The sequence below is a fragment of the Dinoponera quadriceps genome, unplaced genomic scaffold (genome assembly GCF_001313825.1).
Source record: "Dinoponera quadriceps isolate SergipeBrazil2010 unplaced genomic scaffold, ASM131382v1 scaffold5335, whole genome shotgun sequence".
In the NCBI taxonomy this organism is placed as follows: Eukaryota; Metazoa; Arthropoda; class Insecta; order Hymenoptera; family Formicidae; genus Dinoponera; species Dinoponera quadriceps.
The window spans coordinates 48,926-66,435 of record NW_014559305.1 but is presented as its reverse complement, the minus strand read 5'-3'; the positions used below and the strand labels follow the sequence as shown (position 1 = coordinate 66,435).

The window sequence follows — 17,510 nt, the reverse complement described above, 5'->3', positions numbered from 1 at the left end:
TTTGCTGGATTCAATATTTAGCCGTGGTCAACAATATATTCAACACTTCCGCATTCCCCGACGCGCAAATCCTGTTCGGAAGCCCCGCCGAGTCCGTAATTTTCCTATTGTTAGTTCTCTCTGTCGGAAATTTTTCGCTGGTAAACCGCGGCGAGAACGTCCTATTATTCTTGCAAAAATCCTGCTTTCTCTGTCTCTCTCATTCTGTTTCTCTCTCTTTTGAGCTTACCTCAACTTCGCATGTCGTGTGTAAACTGACTATTGAGTTTCGCTGCGCCGATTCAATATTATATGTACTTGCGTCTCACGCGGAACTTATGACTGAGAAAGTTCCGGCCTAAGTTCTCCTTTGCTGATGTTAATTACGCCAGGAAAATTCAAGAAAAAAAACTTATAGATGCTGCGAAATTTTTATTTCGCGACTAGAGCGACCAATTCGCGATTTATTCCATCGTGAGTAGTTAGTGAGTAGTTCCATAGTTCGCGTTAATTTAACGAAAGAGAGAGAGAGAGAGAGAGAGAGAGAGAGAAATTGAGTCGGATGGATTCGCTGGATTTATTTAAATTCTCTGTTATTTTAATATTTAATTACGTAGGCATCGATGAGGTTTCCGAAGCGTCTGCGGTACGGCGACGGCGAGCATCGTTTTGGCGTACACCGAAACCCGACGCGCGCCCGATTCCCATTTGGAGTCCGGCGTGTGCGGAGGCGGATGAACGGGGGGATGCAGGACGCAAGCGCGCGCTGAGATCCGTCAACGTGCGCGCGAGCGGGGTTCACGTCGCCTTTAAGACCGGTGGCGGCGGGAGCCGCGATTCTTCCCATCAGTTTGCCGTAGACCCGCATCCGCAACTTTTCGCCCGCAAGTACCCTGGTTACCGTATATCGTTGGAATACCTTTTCTCTCTTTCTCTGTCTCGTATCCTCGCGGACAAGTCGCGGTCGAGCAATACGCCACCGAAAAGTATGCACATCGCGAGCCGATCGATAAAAAAGTTACGAACACGTGGGTAATGGAGATCGTCGCCAGGTGATTGTGAAGGTTGATGTCGACTCGATTGTCGGCGGTTTGGTGATGTCATAGCGCATCTACGTGTTTACCTTGCTGCGAGGGATGCAACGGATTGTGATTGGCGAACTGTGATGAACTGCGGGAATTTATCTCGCCCGATTGCACCGGTGATCCAATTGATTTTGTTTCCGTGTAGGCGGTGGCGCAAGGACTCGACAGCGGAATAATTTCGGTGAGTTCCGAGCTTCGATTACCCGTGCACCCGTGAATCTGATTTCTCCTACCCTCTCTGTTTTGCATCTTTTTTCTTTTTTTCTATTTGTGTCCGTTGTGCACGATGAAAACACGGCAAGTGGCACATGCCAGTCAAGTAGCATCGAAAGACCGCGCGACTCGTCGGGACTTTTTGTGATCTGCGAGTCCACATTAATTAGCGCAGTTTCGATTGTCACGATAATGTAACTTTCGGCGAAACGTCAACGATAACAATTGACAAGGGTTTTAATCCCCGGGTATGGAAGTATTAATCGGGATTTACCGGGGCTGTTATTATTTTTTTTATTTCGCCAATCCGGATTATATCGAGATAAAATGGAGGTTCACGCTGATATAACTTATCACGTCGTGTCGGTTTTCGATAACTCTAAAAATATCACGCAGTGTCGAAGAGAGAAGGAGAGAGAGAGAGAGAGAGAGAGAGAGAAATCGCGTTACATATAAAAAAACACGTAATGAAATCTGAACGCAGTTCCTCATTGATATTCAGTCGAATACGTATTTTTTTTTTTATAGGAAGTAGTCATTCATCCTGCTATTTTCAACAGTCCCTACGGATCTCCTCGAGAGAAAAATTTGTTCGCAACAAAGCGGAAAGTGTCAGCTATAACCGGCGATTATTAATATTCGTGTGCTGAGAGAAAAATATAGTTATTTTCGGGGACAACAATATCCTTTTTTTTATTTTAACCACAAAAACTAGTTGTAGCAACATGCACGTAAGGTTATTGTTATTAACACTGTAGTAACACTTATTAGAAAAATAGTTCTCTCGACTATTTTTGTGGTTGAAAATGAAAAGAAGGATATTGTTGTCCCGGAAGAGAACTATATTTTTCCTACAGTGCATACATTCATATTCATACGAATATTCGGCGATCTATTTCCAATTCGCGACGAATTATCCTTCCTCCGACTCGTGAACCTCAAGTTCCTTTTGCATAATTAATTTCGGCGTCCCTAAATCGACGCCGCGCTAATGTCGATTAATGTCGATCGGAGCCGGCCGTGAAGAGCCCGAACAAAGACGGAACTAAGTACGCACGCGATGGACACCTTTGCGACCAGCATGTGGCCGCGAAATATAGGCCGATCTTCGACGGGTACACCTGGTCTTTCGCTTATTAATCCGCTTATTAAATCAACGAGGCTGATCCGCAAAGGAGGAGCGCTTTTTTTCCGCCGCTCGCGATGAGTACACTGACTTGCGCGATGTTTTAGCAATGACGGGATCAGCACGATTCGTCCTCGCCCGAGATATTATTATCACTGGCCGCGACAAATGTTTACGGCTGTTCAATATTCGTTCACGCGTTCGAACGTCGTCTCTCCTCGTAATCTTATTAACGTCTCACTGATGACTGCAACGGTGAGGGTGACGCGAGAAGTATGCATGTCACGCGTTTACAAGCCGCGTACGCGAGCTATACACGAGCGAGTGATTTGATCGCGATCGTATTCACGCTATCCTATTATATCGTCAACGCTCGGCTTTCACAATAGCGTCACCGGAGTCAATCTCGCGCGATCATCGCGGGATTTTATTCCGGAAGAATCCGCTTTAAGATTTATCGAACGCGAGAGGCGTCAGTCGGACACCGTCTTGACGCACCTTGATAGGAGCACTCTTGATAGGAACGAACGAAGGAAAACTAGAATCCGCTTTTCGATTGCAAGTAAGACTGATCTCATTCTCGGCTCTCGTCGTTATTCCCTCTGAAGCGTCGTCCGCTCCTTTCTCTCTCTCTCTCTCTCTCTCTCTCTTTCTCTCTCTCTCTCTTTTTCTTTCTCTCTCTTATTTCACAAAGAGACGAGTGCTCGCACGCGCGCTCGCAGCTGAAATTCGCGAATTCATACGTGTATACACACGCCCGCATAGTTCACATTCGACATATTTCGTGTTTCACGGAAAGTCGAGCTTTCCCGCGCGCTCGTATCCGCTTACGTGTCACGGTATCAGTAGAGCTTAATTGGACCGCGACGAAAACGTCTCTTTGCTTCTCTCGCCGAGGAGTCGAGAAAGACGAGACATGTTTATTATCCACTAATTATAGCTCGCAGCCAACCGCAGGATCCAAGCGATAGCTTTGTAATCTCACCCGTGCCATGCGCGCATGTGCCTTCTCTGGCGCGTGATCGCCGCGCTTTTCATCCGAGGACAACGACGATGGCATCGGCATAATGCGGCCGAAAAGCAAACGACGTGACTTAACGATCCGATGCGAAAGCACACTCGCGCGCGGCCAATGCTAATATTCGCGAGTTCGGATTTGCGCGCTCCTCTACGAACTCACGTCGATTCTGAAACTCGAACATTTCATTTGCGACGGTCTCTCTGTCGGTTCGGTGAAAGCGGAACGCGTCCTCTCCTTCCCCCCCCCCCTCTCTCTCTTTCTCTCTTTTTCTCTTCCCTTCTCTTTTTCTTCTTCTTCGTCCCGATACGGTATAAAAAATTGAACACGTTAAATTTATTCCCTGCTTCAAGCGTCGGTAAGAGCACCGCTCGTGAGGGAACACGCTTTCGCGTTTTTCCGCACAATTGAGTTACATCAGGCAAGGCTGAAAAGACGAGGTAACGGAGGAAGCGGGGACCGTTTCGTGCGCGACTCTTTTCTGCGACTTTTTCCTCAAGCTCTTCCGCTGTTTGTGCTCCCGGCCGGACCAGTCGAGCACACCAAGCGGCTATACAATCGTAGCCGCATTTTCTGAGCATTTTCGTTCTTGATTCAAGACTTGGTTCAAGGATAAGATACATTTCGTATGTTCGACGGAGGTTCTTTCCGCTCACGTAGCCGAGCGGTGAGATACGTAAGCCAAGGCTGAGTCCCTTCCTCTGGGTCTGAACGGACCGTTCAGAATGGATTCCGCGACAATGAAGATGGGTGCGAACGACGTCGCGTCAATGACCGCGTCGACGGCGGCCGCGACGTCGCCGAAGATTGAGTTAGCCTATGACAACGACTCGTTCTCGTCGATCTCCTACAATGGCAGCATTGAACTGGATCCGTGGGATCTCTACAACAAGTTAAACGGGGAGGCCAATTACCTGCTGATCATCCTCTACGTGCCGGTAATCGCGATCGCCGTCACGGCCAACATACTTGTGATCGCGGTGGTCTTCAAGTACCATTACATGAGAAGGTACGTATACCGACGAGAGAAGATTGGTTGAAGCGACGAATCGAGTTGAACCCGTGTTGAAATTTTGATCTTACTCTCGACCTGAAAATTCCATTTAACGCCTACTTTGACACTCCGAAGCCTATGGGTGCCTTCCAACAAGGAACACGAGCGACAATGTCGACACAAGTGCTTTCCTACAACGACACAATAGAACACAAATCGACACGGCTGTAGAGCAGAGTCGAACATTAACGTTAGTATCATTGCTGCCAACTTTTTAGTAATTTTTATGTAATTTCTGTATTTGTAGCATTAAATATATATACTGAAAAATTGTTTTCTTTCTTGTGACTATTCTTGTTGTTTCGAGAGTTTTTTTATTACGATATTCATTGTAATAAGACATAAGTTTAGAGTGAATATGTTAACATTGTAATACCAAAATAGTAGTTAATGTTTTTAAAAATTCATGTTTTGCAAGCAACTTATAATTTTGATTGACAGCAATATAAATCTTAAGTGATCTTAATCTTTAGTAATGTATCTCATTGTATATATAAAGATTACAACACACACAATAATATCAGTTACAATTCCGATATAGCCCAGCATTACGAAATTTTTTAATCATTTTTCTTATAATATTTTTTCTGTGCACTTGAAGAATTAATGTAGAATTTAAAATCTCAACTCGAGTTCGACTTGGGTCAAGTTTTCTTATAAATTAAATTACATTCATTTTCCAGAACTTATAGATGTTAGAAAATTCGAGTCGAAAGTAGGTCTAAAATTTTGACTAGGAAATAGACTCAGTTTCAGGTTCCATCAAAAGGTCGTGTATGATGAATTGACCGCTCTCATCTTTTCAGCGAGATTTTCGCGTTCTTGTAATCTGTCGTTTCGTGTAAGGTTAGTTCAACGAGGCGATCATAAAGCTCGATTTGGCTTCCAGGTTGGTGCCGCGTGTTTCGCGGATTTGTTTCCACAAACCACTGGCATCAAGCCGGAACTAAATCGAACAGCATCAATCTGGAAACCGAATCAAACATTTCTCCACACCGCGAAAGCCTCAAGTATCGGGTCATAAAGCCCGATACAATATTGCTTGTATTTATTGTTTGATTTATATTGCCAGAGATAAAATTACTCGAATTGTGCGATCGGACTAACCTTTTGATAGATGAAAGAACATATCTATATCGCACATGTAATTAAATTTCAGTTTTATTAACCTTTTATTATTGCTGAAATTTTGTAGTTTAAATTCCTGCGTTGGGTTATCAATTTGGCTCGACTTTCCTTCAATTTGACTCTATTTGTGCGACGAAATTTGCGTAATCCTGAAATTGAGTTCTTTTCACCCGAATTATCGTTAACACGTGTCGCTTAATCGCGATGCCTGTGTGTGATCTATGAATTGTGTTTGTCGTCTCGAAATAACTTACTTGGTGCTTCCTTATCCCCTGAGCAATTAAGCGTGGAATGTAGTAATTAGAAGTCGCCCAACGTCAGATGTTAGTAATAATTAATTATGAATATCGTCCGCTGTTCTCTCGCGCCGATATAATTTCCAGGCGAGTGCGTGATACGATTAATCAAGCGTGACATTTGCGTGCGCATATTGCGCGTTATTATGATAACGTTCTGGCAGGCACGCGACCAGGGTTTGCGATATTTCGAACGTTATTTGGTGATACCGACTCCATTGCAGCCCGCGCGCACGAGACAATAATTCGAAACTTGCAGACGGCCCGATATCTCGTCGACTACCGGAAATTCGCTAAAGAATTCCGGTAACGCGAACGCTTCGAGTTATCCGGGAGAGACACCCGGTTGAACACTCAGTTACATAGATTCACGACGTTCAAGTTAGGCAAGATTTATTCTCCAACTTCGTTACAGTCGAGAATTATGGAAAAGATGCAAAGACAGAGAGAGGAAATATACAGGGTGAAGCAATATAGTTGTTACCATCTTGGATAACCTTTGAAGTGTGAGAGTAAGAGGAAAATTTAAAAGAAAAATCGAATAGAAAAATTACATCGACGATACCAATGGTGGTCACTTCATAGCACCTACAAACGTCTTCATCTAACCATTAATAAAATATTTTTATTTTTCAAAGATATTCTCAAAAGATAGTGATAGTCATCGTCGCATCCTATATATATTCGGTCGCCTCGAAACATTTTCTTATTCTTATCCTTCCGAAGTAACTCAATTTGCCGAATTACGTCAAGAAAGCAACTCCGTCAATGAGTCCTTAATTATTTGCGAAACGTGCGCCGTCAACCTTGTCAAAGATGTCATTATACGAAGATGATGAAACACCAACGTCGTAGTTTCTGTTCATTAACGCAGTATTTGAAAAATATAAGAGATTGCGCGCGCGCGAGAGAGAGAGAAAGAGTAAATTGCAATTTCCAAGATAATGGATAAATACCGGAGATATACAAACTACCCATAGAGACAACAGAGATGCATTCGAAAACACATAGTCGCGGTTCGGGATCGGAAACGCTCGAAGCGTAGGGGAATTCCAGATGCACTAGACGTCTCCCGCAACGTTTTGGCCTTTTCTCAGTACGCGTAGTTTCGTGTGCACGAGACACTTGTTTACGGTACGTGTTCACGTACAAAACGGAAAGGAAAAGCAATGGCTACGGCCGGGCAATAAAATTGCGATGCTGAATAAAGCATGCATTTCGCCGTCGTGTAGCGTCATGTTGTATATTGCACATATCTCGGGTGAGATACGATTCGGCATCCGACGCATAGAGTCGCTCGGTATTCGAGCCAAAATTCGCGACGAATCCACTGCAACGATCTCGAGCATTGAAGTATAATCATTAAAAATTGTCATAGTTCGTGCGTTTCTTAAGAGATAGGAAGAAAGAGAGAGAGTGAGAGGGAGACGGAAGTTCTGTGAGAATTCCCTGGAGATATCGCAATTGTTCGCGAAGTATTCCACTTAAAAACTTATTACTTCATGAGAAGAGAATCGCGAACGATCGCTCTTCTTTTTTCTTTTAATTCACCAAATTGTTCATGATATGAATATAAAAGTGAGTTAATAAGAACCATATGCTGGTTTTGTGCGAAAATAATATCTAATAGGAGAACGAAATTGTTAAATATTACGAGTACAAAACGATACACGTCAAAATATGACTGTACGTTTCGGTTCTGTATATATATTTCGGAGCATCTTCAACAAACAAACAGCCAGCATATGGTTTTTATCAGTCCGTTTTTATACGATATGTTTTGATCAAAGCTTTATACTATTTCGTTTATACTATTTTATTCACGAGGTTGTAGGAATTTTGTCCGTTTCCCAACACGACGATTTATGCCACGTGCAACATATTATGTCATGTAACAATTATATCGTACTCTAGTAAATCAATCTTCCCTTGTGAAATTGACTCTCCCGCTGATATAATTCCATATATCGTCCGTAACATCATCATTTTGTGCGGGACAAGGGCGCTCTTAATGAACCACTACAGAGTTATTGTGTAAACTTCAGTATGCTTAGAGACACGACTAAATCAGTGAATTCGGGATTTATGCTTCCTATCTTCTTCTTCTTCTCTCTCTCTCTCTCTCTCTCTCTCTCTCTCTTTCTCTCTCTCTCTTTTTCTCTCTCTTCCTTTTGTTGACAATCCTGACATAAGCCGGTATATCGATGAGTTTATTCAACGATGAAAAAATCACCACGATAAATCTATCGTACAAACACATTTTATGTGCATATCCGTACATATAATGTATACCGAAGCTTATCAAGAACCGTCGTAAATTTACGGCAATGCGTACGAGGGATAATAGAGTATTTTGCGCTGCTTACGAACGTTGTTGCATAATATATGTGCTCGGCCCATCATGTGCTCACCTTACGATGCTTCCTTGACAAAATATATTTATGGAATAATGCAAAATCGCATATTTTATATACTGCAAGGAGATTATTAAGCTGTTATTTTGCTTAAACCTTGGTTAAACATTTTCTTTATCTCGGTGCTTGCTTGCAGAAAATCTGCTCATTTTTCTACTTTTTATGAATCGATTAATATTCTAACCAACCAACCCTGATAAAAATTGTTTGTAGTTTTTGAGCAGTTATTGGACAATTATTAATTTTTGTCTAGTAACTAAGAAGTTGAACTTTGGGATCTTAATCAAGATGTAACTTTTTCTGCAATTATTGCGCACGAAAGATGCGCAAAATTTCAACCCATTTACTGAACGAAAACATAACAATAAATGAACAATAAACTATTCAATTGATTAACAAGCTTGCTACTCATGAAATGGGCACTTTTACTCTAGAAGTTCATTTGAATAAAGCTCTATCAAGTTTTTGTACATTTCGCGCATTCTACGCAGTATTGTTACAACTAATAAGAATGCATTAATATCAGACAATAACTGGATCAATGTCCAGGAAAACTGCATACATTTCTATCAGAATTTTTCGTGTAATATAACATTACGTTTTTCGTTTTTATGTTTAATTTAATGCTAATTGCACGAAAAATTATAAGTTATAACTGAGAATAAAATAAAATCGGAATATCTTGACAGTTCCCGAATCTTCATCTAACGTTAACAAGTGGAAACTTCATTTGACGTTAACAAGTGGAAACTTCATTTGACATTAACAAGTGAAGATATCAGGGGAGTTACAAAAGCTGACCTTTTAGCTTGATTATCTTGGCAAGTGCATAGAGTAACATCTCACAGCGAGTTGTAATAAGAAGTACGATACAACTCTGAAGTCCTGGTTAACTAGTACGAACATGTGTATACGATTATCATGTTTACCCACGTGGAAACTACGAGAGAGGAGCGGGATTCTACGTGACAAAAATATAGACGCAACTGGGCGAATACATTTATACGAGATTACTTTAATGGAAGCACGCACGGATAGGATTTTTCAGATAAAAGACTACGATGTGAAACCTGCGACTAGTATTCAAAAGATATCAAGCACAGTGAAATACTTAAATTGACTTACATCCCTAATGCTCCAATTTCCCCTACTTAACGCACTTCTTCTTCCTTTCTTGGAAAAATTCGCGAGCGGGAGAGCGAATATAATTTATAATGGAACCTCCTCGTGACATAATTCTTATGATATCGCGTGGGATTCATAAATATTCGAGGATGCGAAAAATTGCACAACGCTCGGTATGAAAGAGAAACTTTGTAGAATAATGATGGTGTCAATTTCTGCTGAGTTGAAATTTTGATGCTACTTTGACGCTTTTAAAGATACTTTGCACCTACTTAGGTGACCTTTGAACTAATAAAAATCTACTGTATTTTACTGACGCTACTGCGACTTATTAACTTCTTGGACTTTTAATTCGACAGATATCATTTTAATGCTACTTTGAACAATTTATTTTGATGCCAAAACAACGAAAACGGGAATTGAAGACACTATCTGTGTTAAAGTAGAAATAAATTACATTATTAATATTGAAATTCAATTTATTTTGCTATTTTAGCTGCTACACGGAGAAAAAAATTTCTTTGGATTTAATGACATTTTCTTAATTAAAACAAATTTGTACAAACCAAATAATATATGATATTAAATTATGTTATTTATAATAAACAAATTCAAGTCAGGCAAACATGTACATTAAATCCAAAAAACTTTTCCTGCGTGTGCCATGTTGTAGAATTGAAGGTTTGTTAAATTTCGATTCAAGTTCTCTGATACTAGTTTTTCTCGTTCAAATGTATCTTCATCTTAAAAACATCGCGTGCAGACGCGAGAGCGGAGAGATTAATAGCCACCGATTAATTACGAGCAGCACACAATCCCGGTGGTGCTAAATCACACGACGACGTGAGATCTCGATATGAGAAGCATCTTGGAGTCGAGTCGACACAAGATTTTCGTCAATTACTCGCGAAGGTTCAGAGACTCGTAACGACCCCCGAACACATAAACGTTGATTGGCCGGGCAGTCGTTCCGCTCACGACTCGGGCTTACAATGGATACTGTCGCCGGTACAGCGGGATCAAGCAGTCGGTGATTATGACCTTGAGTAATTCGCGTAAGAGGGTAGACAAAGGTCAGACAAATTAAATCTCCGAAATCACGACTAATGCAGAACGGCGCGCGCGCGCTATCTTCGCCATCGGCCCGAGAACGCTTTTACGTCGGGTTATCGATCTGCCGGATGAACGATGATTGTGAAGTATTACGACTTCCGGAGAGCGCGATTATTTACGTGTATCATTCGTTTATTATATTTAGATTTACCTACGTGCACGTGTTTATTGGAACAAACCTCACTAGTCCATAATGATTTCTGCGTAAACACGTCTGACGGTGTCACGTGGTGCGGGAGCATGTGCGTCACGAACAAATTTGTTTACGAACGCATGATGATACACAGATGACACGCTCTCGTGCCGCGTCAAATCGTGACGACTATGCAGCTTCCTCCTCGAATTAAAATCATGATTTAAACTCGGCGAACGCGCGGACAAGCGAATTTGTGTTGACACATTATACCGTAAATATTTCATTAATTGGATAGCGCGCGGCGCGTACTACGATCGCGATAAACGTACTACCGTCGTACGTCTGCGTGGCGCGCAATATCCTTCCGCCGGTGTGAACGGGATTTGGTCGGAGCGTAAATTTTCACGATCGTATATTTCCCGTTCCAGACGAGACGACTTTAAAAACTAACGTGTTGAATTTCTCTCTGATCTCCCGCTCCTCGCACAGGCGACAGCTTCGGGTATATTTGAGCGAGCGAATATCGCTGCCGAGAATAAATATTTTCCCATCGTTCCAGATGTGAAATCATAAATTTACCATATATATATTATATATTTTTCTTCTATTATATTTATATGTATTGCGACGAAATTTACAAAAGACAGATTGTTTGCGCAGCTTCATGGATATTTCGAGGCGGAAATGGAAACCTGATTGGAAACCTGAGAAGAGAACCGACTGGTGTGTATGATGAGGGCTTACTTGTAAAAATGTCACTAAAGAAACATGCTGCGGAGTTGCGGAACTCGTTCCCCATTCGCTTCATGTTTCTTCGTCCGCAAAAATATCGTAAAAATTCCGCAAGTGTATATCGTCCGGTCGAAGGATGCTCAAATATTTAACGTCATGGTCGTGCATTGTTTGCGCTCGAAGGATACCGTAATCTCTGACCGTGGGAGCTCGCTGCGGCCCCGACTAAGGGAAAGACGCAAACTATCGCACTTAAAGAAGAAGAATGTATTCCGGCGCAGTCTACGTAACTGCTCAGACATTTTGCGAAGGAGCGGTGCTGCATATATACACCCCGCTGGCCGCTTATTTCCGATCGCAGTGCAGCAGCGTGTAAATAAACGGCCGGCGAGCCGTTCATAATGGATGAACGCAACGCGGGTGGGCGGTGGATCCGATTATTTTTCATCCCGAAATTATCACTCTCCCACGCACCGAGTGCACGTAGACAAGAACCGCGTGATACCGATTGCGAGATGACAATGAGCCATCGCGAAAGCTGTCACGTGTGCGGCCTATTCAACCCAACTTCCTCAATTCGAGTTGAAATTTTGGTGCTATTGTGACGCTCTCAAGGATAACTTGTGTCTATTTTCGGTGGAGAGGCAGAAAGATGGCCTATAAACGAATAAAAACCTACTTTGATGATACTGACATTTATTAATTTCCTTCGTGGACTTTTAATATGTAGTATGTTTGAAAATACAGAAAATTCTTTCCTTGGACATTCTTTCGTATCATCAAAAATAAGCGAAATATTTAAAATGCTCGGTTTATACCATCCTGTATAAGCAAGAATATATAATCTTATATAAAAAGAAAACTTGTTTATTTTTTATTTCTTTATGTTATTATTTATACAAGGAAATTCTATAACTTGTTTATACGGGAAAATTAAATATAATTCCACTAAAAATATCATATTCTTGTTATTCAAGAATAATTTTCATGTATTGAAAGGAAAAAGTATTGGATAGAAAGAACGATACTTTTTCCTCTCAATTCATAAAAAATTATTCTTTATTAGCAAGAATGTGATATTTTTAGTGGAACTATGTAGAATTTCTTTACCTAAACAAGTTTTATCTTTATATAAAATTATATATTCTTGCTTATATATATATATAAGAATATGAATCTTGAATTCTAATACTAATGTTTTTTGTGTACAGATTCAATTTTAATGCTATCTTGTTTTGACGCTAAAACCTTCGCTGACAGCGTAAACAAAAATTCAAGATATCATCAAGGTCAAAGTAGAAGTAAATTATATTATTATTGAAACTGAATTGAAATTGTGTGTATGTATGTATGTGTGTGTGGGTGTGTGAATCTATTTTGCTACCTTACCTCCTAATGTGTTATAGAATTAAAAGTTTAACGTAAGGGCCAAAATTTCAATTTGAGAACCGCAGTCGCATCGATTCGGCTGTCGGTCCAACATTATTTCGTATACCGCGGAAACGACACTTTGACAGCGTTACTGAATTTTTCAATATTATTATTTCACGCGACGAGAATCGCGGAATAAAACAAAGCGGAAGAGTGATTCAGCGTGATATTTTCAGAGGACGCAGAGATAATCGTTGCTCGTGAAATGATTTATAGTTTACATAGTTACATAGTTTACATGGTTACATAGTTTACACGCTTTGCTCTCAAGACTTCGCTAACTGACAATGATGTTTGTTCATCTGATGGGCAAGTACTTGCGAAATGTAAAGAGGAGCCGTCCTCGATCTCAACGTCAATAATATCGGTATCGGAAACGAGAACGTAGAACTTGGGACGAGATACACCTGTCTCCCGTTCCGTCTTTGTTGCGAAGATCCGCGCATATCCGTGCTTAGTTAAAAAAAAAAAAAGGAATTACTCAGGATGAAGTTTACAAAACGACATGGGAATTTGGTCCACAATAATTTTATTGTGTTATTACGATCGCCAGCGTGGGTGCTTTTTTTTATGCCCTTTATTATTCTCCAAAGCTACAGCGATCCCACTTTCGAGGAATACTGCAGTCGTGCTAATCGCTTTATGGTATTTTCGCCATACAATTAGTTGTTAACAAAGTAAATCGGACCAATATTTTTTCATCAACGCAACGAGACGCTCGTTAAAAGCGAAAATTGCACAGAAAATAACGAATATTCTGTCGTGCTATTTTTCCCGCCGTTAGAAATCGAATGAGTTTATTGAAACTATGTCGACAAATTGACAGAGCGATCGCGTGAGTAACGAGAGAGAGAGAGAGAGAAAGAGAGAGAACGAAAACGTGGGTGCGCGGTATTCAGAGATCACGCTTTGCTCTCAAGACTTCGCTAACTGACAATGATGTTTGTTCATCTGATGGGCAAGTACTTGCGAAATGTAAAGAGGAGCCGTCCTCGATCTCAACGTCAATAATATCGGTATCGGAAACGAGAACGTAGAACTTGGGACGAGATACACCTGTCTCCCGTTCCGTCTTTGTTGCGAAGATCCGCGCATATCTTCCTCCCGCAAGTCGTCCGAGCCACAGAGAGCGGGACGCTGCGGCGCGGAACGACGCTTAATCCCATCGAGGAACGAAACAATTACAGTCGATAGGTAATAAAAAAGTGGTCGGATAACATTTCGTGACATTCGACACGCGTATTTATAAAAAAAAAAAAAGACGAGAGAGACGGGCGAACGAAGTTTATTTTCCCCGAGCGTAAACCGACCATCTCGTGGGGAAAACTTCATCGTTGATTTATTGGTCACCGCGTTAACCCTCGGCCGCGAGAGCGCAATATTTGCACAAGGAAATTATAAAACGGAAATCGATATGAATACATGCGTGTTGCAAAATAAACCGTTTTACGTCTGTTACGCGATATTATCGCGACAAAATCGAGTTTATCAAGGGGCAATCCAATAATCGTGATAGCCTCGTGTTCTTGTCGATACTTTTGAAACATTTATATGCTTTCAATGCTTCGGAAAAAAAAATCGGAGGCGGTGTAATTACAGCGCGCGAGGCTTTCGGACGTACTCGAAAATACGTATGGAACGACTGAATTAATTTTCCCTCTCCTTCCTTTTTCAGCGTGACCAATTACTTCGTGGTGAATCTGTCCGTCGCCGACCTGCTAGTCACCACAATATGCATGCCGGTGGCCGTCAGCCAAGCAAAGTCGATGTTGTGGAGTCACGGTGAACTCATGTGTAAACTCTCTTCTTATCTGCAGGGTAAGTATTTTCATCCACGCGGCTAGAAAACCCCCCGAAATCGATCATACCCTCTCATCCGTGACGGTGCGCGACCACGCGCTCCGAATCTCTCATTGTATCGTCCATGCACGAGCATTACCGAGTCGCGTTTTGTCCCCTTTCATCGTTTCATTTCTGTATATAAAAAAAAAAGAGGTAGGAGGGGGGAGGGGGATTGCAACGACATTGTCCATTTTTTTCATCGCTCGTCGCGCAGTTACGCAGTCGTTATCACTGTCTGCGGCAACGTCACACTTTCGTATTTTGCAATATTTTTTCTATATGCGAATTTGTAAATAACAAACAAAAGCATGTACGGTGCGTAGCGCCGCGTAAACGGCACACAGAGAAAAAGGGAAAAACAGAGGTAGGAAACATCTGCTCGATGAAAAGCTCTCGCACCGCCGATGAATTGTATCGTTTATAACTTCGATCGACGGCGCGATTACCGCGTCGAATGTTTGTCAGGCAAGTTCCCAGGGATCTACGTAAGCGACTCGATTATGCATCGTTCTACGGCGGTAATGGGTTCCTGTTTTGCAGAATAATCGGTTTTAATACCGCGTTCGCTAACGCTCACTCGCTCGCGCGCACGCGCGTCCGGTGGGGAAAACGCTGCTGTTGTTTTCATCTAAAAGATATCCCATCCTCATCTCTCGCTCTTGTGTGTTCCGGCGAGGCGTACAAACAAGTTATGCGTGTTTGCATTTCTTCGAAGCATTCGCCGGTATTTCCTTTCGAAACTCGGAACATTCGCTTGCTCGACACCGACCGCATTTTCCTTTAATTCAAACGCAGCTATTCAGACAATTTCGTGAAGCATAACGATATGCACGTTATAGTGATATAGAAAAGCTCGCGAAATGAATTCTCTGGGGGCTCCGTTGCGTCCTTATTCACCAACGTTCTATTCTATTCTTTTCTCTTTCTATCCCGGACGGAAGCGTACACGCGATTACACGTGTATCACATTTATTATTTTAAATGTATATCCCGGCACGCGACACATGCATGACGTTTACATCGTCATTACTACTTCGACCGCGAAAGCTATCATTTTCATCGCGTGCCCGTGCCGGGGACGGAAAAGGGAAAAAATAGCAGACGAAGAGATAATCGTCAGAGAAAGCACTCTGCTATAAAAGCAACTCTCGCATTATTAATGCGCGATAACTGAAATTATGGAAATTGTAATGCACCGCGGCATGCATTATGCATGATACGATGGAAGAATGTTGGCCGCGTAAAACGGTGATCACATAAATTTTATATTACTGTGTTTCTAACTGCAAAACACTGTTCGAAATGTTTTCATCGAGCGTTAGAACTTTAAAGGAAATTAAAGTCCTTTCATGCTAATCGTCTGTTTCGGGCGTTTGTTGTCGGTACATACAGAGTCCGATCGTTTTCTCGAAATTCCTGCCGTGCAAGTACACTGCAAATCGAAGTGTGTTATTTTTACATACATAAACGTTTCAAAATGACATATTTAGCTGACATTCTTTTTACATATCTCTTGCTGTTTTAGATTATATCATTTAAACCGCTTAATCGTATGCGTTAAATTATAAGTTAACACGTACAATCGTGTTAAACGGCGTGATTTAAAACGGCAAGAAATGTATAAGAAAAGCCTCAGTTAAAATAACTCACTTGGATTTGCAGTGTAGAGCGGGTGAAAATGAACAGAGAACCCAGAGAAATAGAGGTAGCATGTGTTAGTTTTACATACGTTAGTTTTGAATACGTTCTTTAAACGTATGTAACGTTTTATAATCGTATTACGTACGTATTACGTTTGAAGAACATATATAAAATTAACTGTGCTACTTGGGAAGTCATGTACCATTTGTGATGCAAATTTGCAATGCAAAATTCGCAGTACACATCTTCAGAAGTAAGCCATTTTTCTTTATAAAGGATTTGGCTTATCGCTTCTCGTTCGCTCATTCGCTCGTACAAATTAATTCCTCACTAATTATTGCGAATTTTGCAAAATGTTACATGATTTTTCTGTTCAATTTCACCCGTTCTACTTACGCACTACAGATTCCAAGGAAATTCCAAGAAAAACCAGACACCCTGTATATATGGATAAAAAGAATACACAAGACCGATAACATAAAATGTCCCTGATTTCGGGTCATCGGTTTCGTCCGCTTAATCGCGTGTTCACAAAATACAGCCGCAGAAAGAAACGGAAACAATGGATACGTTATCCTGTTAAGCACTGGCTTTTATTCAGCGCGAACTCGTTTTTGTGTATATGTCAATTCTGCAGAGAGAGAGAGAGAGAGAGAGGGGGGGGGAGAGAAGAACAGAGAGAAATTTTTAAATGGTGAAGCTTGATCGATCCGCGCGTCCCGTTGAGACACATCTGTGCGACACGCGCATTTCTCTTTTTCCTTAATAATTTCCATTTTTCGTCGAGGGGACCGCACGAATATCGCACGCACCGGTGTGTTGATAAAATTTCCTTATGAAAGGCAGTACCAATTACAAGCGGTAAATTCTCAACAGCACTATGAAATGATTCAATACATGTGAATGCAACTTCGGACACAACCAAATCAGTTTCGTTATAACGAGACTCTTTGAAAGCGTTAAAATCGAAATACGCTGACATTAGCTGACGCTGAGCATGATCAAAAGCACACAGAATTTTTAATAATTCGTATATAAAAACTGCTTCATTACTTCACCGTTCATTGCGTGACGCGAAATCATGCGAAATTTGTGTTTGCAATTTTTAATAAGCAAACACGTTAAAACGTAAAATATATACGACGAAGTAANAGTAAAAGCTCTCCCCCCCCCCCCT

General features: G+C 41.4%; 1 protein-coding gene across 5 annotated transcripts in view; it reads left to right on the top strand.

Moving 5' to 3' along the window:
• Positions 1-616: 616 nt before the first annotated feature.
• LOC106750306 (orexin receptor type 1-like) overlaps positions 617-17,510 on the top strand; it is a 55,033-nt gene continuing 38,139 nt past the window's right edge. For 2 of the 5 annotated variants that reach the window (XM_014630565.1, XM_014630560.1), the window contains exons 1-2: positions 3,132-4,430; positions 14,526-14,668. In XM_014630565.1, coding sequence (XP_014486051.1) covers positions 4,147-4,430; positions 14,526-14,668 — 427 coding nt within the window. In that variant the 5' untranslated portion in view covers positions 3,132-4,146. Of the gene's footprint in view, positions 1,919-3,131; positions 4,431-14,525; positions 14,669-17,510 lie in introns of those variants that run through there. The other 3 variants (XM_014630563.1, XM_014630561.1, XM_014630562.1) reach the window with 3 other exon arrangements.